Genomic DNA, 4,760 nt, shown 5'->3' with positions numbered 1-4,760 from the left:
AAAATTTGAATTCCTCAAATATTTTCAACAATTCCTAACAACTTATTGACATATTATTGATTTTCTAATTTAAATTTTATCTATTTTCAATAAAATTGATGGTGACTAAAGAGTCCCCTCTATTATTTAACTATTTAATATAATTTATACAAATGAAATGTTTAAAAGTTAAAACATAATTTTTAAATAATATTAATGAAATATTATGACGTATACTTTATTATACACTCCTTAGTAGTCATAAAAGAGGATATTGATAATCTAAGCATACTTTATTAATAACTTATGCTCTGAATACTATATATTGTGTGTGAGAAAAAAAAATACAAAATTTAATATTTTTCACATAATATTAAATACTAGAATAATAATATATGACAGGCCACATATTGACATAACTCTACGCTTTGAGGACGTCTACTCCTTTACCATCCAATCTCAAAGTATTAAAACACAAAGCCTCAATTTATTTATTCCTGTATTCCCATTCTATCCTATTCATTCCTGTGCTTCCCACTGCCCCAGCTTGGTCTACCATGGCTCCTCTTTGGTTCTACTCTTTCATCATGCTCTGCATCTTTTCAATCTCCGCTCTTCCTCACTCTCTCAATACCTTTCAACAGCAACAATTGCTCCTGCAATTCAAAACGGCTATTTCCAACAACAACAGCTCTTCACTGCCAGATTGGACTCCCCTTCACCCCCTCTGTAATTGGTCTGCCGTTACCTGCGATCCCTCTTTCCACTCCGTCCTCGCCCTCAACTTATCCTACATGAACTTACACGGCACCATCTCTCCTCTGCTGGGGAATCTCACCTCTCTTCAATCCCTAGATCTCTCCAACAATGCCCTCACTTCTACCATTCCACCTCAACTCGCCCAACTTACCCATCTGCAGGTACTCTTGCTCTACAACAATCAATTGCAAGGAACCATTCCGCCCGCTCTCTCCGCTTGCCGCAGTTTGTATTTCCTGGTGCTCTCCTATAACCAACTGCATGGCAGCATTCCGCCTGAGCTGAGTCTCCTTACAAGATTGAAGTTCCTCTACTTAGGACAAAACAATCTTACAGGTGTTATTCCCCCTTCTTTCAAAAATCTGTCCACTTTAGTTGAATTGTATGTGGGAGAAAATGGTATCACAGGCACCATTCCCAGCTCTTTAGGAAATCTGTCTTCCTTGACCTATTTAGATTTGGCAGAAAACGATCTTCATGGCCCCATTCCCCCTGAATTGGGCATGCTCACTCACCTGCAGCTGCTTTATCTTTATACAATTAACTTATCAGGCACCATTCCCAGCTCTTTAGGAAATCTGTCTTCCTTGACCTATTTAGATTTGGCAGAAAACGATCTTCATGGCCCCATTCCCCCTGAATTGGGCATGCTCACTCACCTGCAGATACTTTATCTTTTTACAAATAACTTATCAGGCACCATTCCCAGCTCTTTAGGAAATCTGTCTTCCTTGACCGATTTAGAATTGGCAGAAAATGATCTTCATGGCCCCATTCCCCCTGAATTGGGCATGCTCACTCACCTGCAGATACTTTACCTTTCTACAAATAACTTATCAGGCACCATTCCCAGCTCTTTAGGAAATCTGTCTTCCTTGACCGATTTAGAATTGGCAGAAAACGATCTTCATGGCCCCATTCCCCCTGAATTGGGCACGCTCACTCACCTGCAGACTCTTTACCTTTGGGGAAATAACTTATCAGGTGCCATTCCCTATTCTTTAACAAATCTCTCGAAATTGAGAGAATTAGGTTTAACTCTAAACCAGCTGAGTGGACATATTCCACGGGAAATCGGTACCAAGCTCTCCAGTTTGCAATTACTCAATTTATGGGGAAATCAGCTTAGTGGAAAAATACCAAACTCTCTTGGAAATTGTTCCAACCTCACAAAGCTTGATTTATCTAAAAACCAGCTCAGTGGAATGGTGCCAATAGAGCTGGGCAAGTTGAAACTCCTTACCCGGCTTTACCTACGTACCAATCAACTTGTTAGTGATAGCAGCAACACATTGCCTTTTCTAACTTCTCTTACAAATTGCTCCCACTTGGAAGAAATAGTAGTGTCTGATAATCATCTCACTGGTATATTGCCTCCATCCATAGGCAAACTGTCTTCCAATCTCCACGAATTGATATTATCAAACAACATGATAAGCGGAAGCATACCACAACAGATTGCCAATCTAACTAACTTAACATACTTGAGGTTAAGCGATAATCTTTTGAGTGGCAATATTCCATCTGGAATTAAAAGATTCCAGAAGTTGGAAAGATTGTATTTGGGTGGGAACAAATTAGAAGGAAGCATTCCAAGTGATGTAGGCCAAATGCAACATCTCGGACTCCTAAATCTTAGTCACAACTGGCTATCTGGAAAAATCCCTGATTCTCTTTGTAGCTCCCAACAGCTAAGACGTCTTTTACTTCAGCATAACAACTTGTCAGGCGAGATCCCTGCTGTTTTAGCAGGATGTCAAAATTTAGAGCTCATTGACTTATCTTACAATAAATTAGGTGGAAGGATACCTCCTGATTTCATTGCCAGCCTCAAAAATCTGGTTTTCTACCTCAACCTTTCGTGGAATTCTCTGGAAGGGTCTTTGCCACTAGAGATGAGTAAAATTGCAATGGCTCAAGCCATAGACATCTCTGGAAATCGGCTTACTGGGCTGATTCCGATTTCTCTTGGAGACTGCACAGCATTAGAGCATCTAAATCTTTCCCACAATGCCTTTGAAGGTGTAATTCCAGATTCGCTCTCCAAATTACAAAATCTCCAACAAATGGATCTTTCTACCAATTCTTTATCAGGTTCAATACCAATGTCCCTTGAAAGACTAAAAGTACTTCAATACATGAATGTTTCATTCAATAATTTGTCGGGGCAGATTCCAAAAGGAGGGTTGTTTCCAAATAGAACTGTTATAGAATTGTTTATGGGAAACCCTGGCCTCTGTGGACCAGTGAATTATTCATTGCCTCCATGCCCAAAGAAGAGTCAAGAAAAGCATTCACTGCTTAAAAAATTAGTCTTATCAGTTGTTGGAACTATTGCGTTTATATTGTGCTCCTTCCTCTTACTAATTTTATGGAGATATAAACTTTCAAGCCAACTATTCCATCCCTCAAACTTTATTTTTCGAAGGCTTAGCTATCCAAAATTTTCTTATCAAGATCTTGTCACAGCAACAGCCGAATTTGATGAGTCAAACTTGCTTGGAGTGGGTAACTTCGGATCAGTCTACAAAGGAATTTTGAGGGATGGTAAGATAGTTGCAATCAAGGCTCTTAATTTGCAGAATGAAGAAGCTCATAAGAGCTTCGACACAGAATGCAAAGTATTAGGGAGGATTCGGCACCGTAACCTGATCAAAATCATAAGTGCATTTTCCTACTCTGGCTTCAAAGGTCTGGTTCTTCAATTTGCATCTAATGGGAGCTTGGAGAAACATTTGCACCCTGACAGAGATGATCAGGAATTTTGTAAATTGGGATTGGAGGACTGTTTGAGCATTGCTGTGGATGTTGCCCATGGCATGGAGTATTTACATCATGATTGTCCTTTGCAAATTGTGCACTGTGATTTAAAACCTAGCAATGTGCTCCTGGACGCCAACATGACGGCCCTTGTGACTGATTTTGGTATATGCCGTTTGATTACTCCAAATTCCATAGATTCATTTAGTGCTGCAACATTTGCACTCAAAGGATCTATTGGCTATATTGCTCCAGGTAATTTATTTGAGATCTTCTATATTGTCATTATCATTTCCTTTTAATAGCTTTTCTAATTTTTCATGAATGAAATTGATTACAGAGTATGGATTGTGGGGGGGTGTTTCCACAAAGGGAGATGTTTACAGCTATGGAATTCTGATACTAGAGATGGTTACAAGGAAGAGGCCAAGTGATGACATGTTTGTGGGAGACATGAACTTGCAGAAGTGGGTAAGGTTAGCTTTTCCAGACAGACTAGCAGATATTGTTCATAGTGGGCTATTGAGAGATATGAATGAAAGCATGGAAGACAATAGATGTCTTCTTTCTTTCATTCATGTTGGTTTGCTTTGTAGCAGTGAATCACCAAGAGAACGACCTTCCATGAGAGATGTAGCCAGGTTCTTGGAGAGTCTCAAGACATCTTCCATGGGGGGTGTAGTTGCTTCAAATTTAACAGCCACCATATCAGACCTCCTGCGCAATACCAATCGCGCAGAAACATTGGCATCTGACAGTCAAAGTTCTACATTTTAGATATTTATAAGCTCAATTAGTAAGTTTTAGTCCTTTTATGTTTGGCAGTTTCAAGTTTGTTTCTTTCAATGTAAAATCTTTCCTAGGATAAATTCTAGTTCTTTCGAGTCTGCGAGGTGTTCCAAAGTCGTGATGGCGCTTCCAAAAGCTACTGGCTGTATTGTATTGTATTGTAAATTAATGTTGTGAACTTAATAACAAATAATATTATTTGCACTTACGTTCATGTGAAGGAGTTTGTAGTTTTAACAATATTAAATAAGATTATAATTAATAAAATGTATTGATATATAATTTATTTTAATTTTAAAAATATTAAAAATTAAATAGTTAAGTAATTTGTATTAATAAAGAAAATATTGAATAAGGAAAATGTATTAGTTGTTGTATTAATTTTAATTTAGAAGTTTATAATCTTATTTAAATTGTAGATATATAATAATGGTCCTTTTTATTGCAAATTTTTCTTTGTTTAGATCTTCCTT

The 4,760-nt window shown here is 37.9% G+C and overlaps 1 protein-coding gene across 1 annotated transcript; it reads left to right on the top strand.

The window, feature by feature from the left end:
- Positions 1-468: 468 nt before the first annotated feature.
- LOC131037014 (putative leucine-rich repeat receptor-like serine/threonine-protein kinase At2g24130) lies at positions 469-4,307 on the top strand. The gene is made up of 2 exons (XM_057969038.2): positions 469-3,753; positions 3,839-4,307. The coding sequence occupies exons 1-2, from the start codon at positions 537-539 to the stop codon at positions 4,273-4,275; spliced, it is 3,654 nt and encodes a 1,217-aa protein (XP_057825021.1). The 5' UTR covers positions 469-536; the 3' UTR covers positions 4,276-4,307.
- Positions 4,308-4,760: the final 453 nt, after the last annotated feature.

This window comes from Cryptomeria japonica, chromosome 3 (genome assembly GCF_030272615.1).
Source record: "Cryptomeria japonica chromosome 3, Sugi_1.0, whole genome shotgun sequence".
NCBI lineage: Eukaryota > Viridiplantae > Streptophyta > Pinopsida > Cupressales > Cupressaceae > Cryptomeria > Cryptomeria japonica.
This window is presented reverse-complemented; position numbering and strand designations above follow the sequence as displayed.

Bases quoted from the DNA above. Each gene is read 5' to 3' on its own strand.
- LOC131037014 (XM_057969038.2), top strand. From the start codon at position 537: ATGGCTCCTCTTTGGTTCTACTCTTTCATCATGCTCTGCATCTTTTCA. The intron at 3,754-3,838 runs GTAATTTATTTG...AATTGATTACAG, and splicing joins TATTGGCTATATTGCTCCAG to AGTATGGATTGTGGGGGGGT.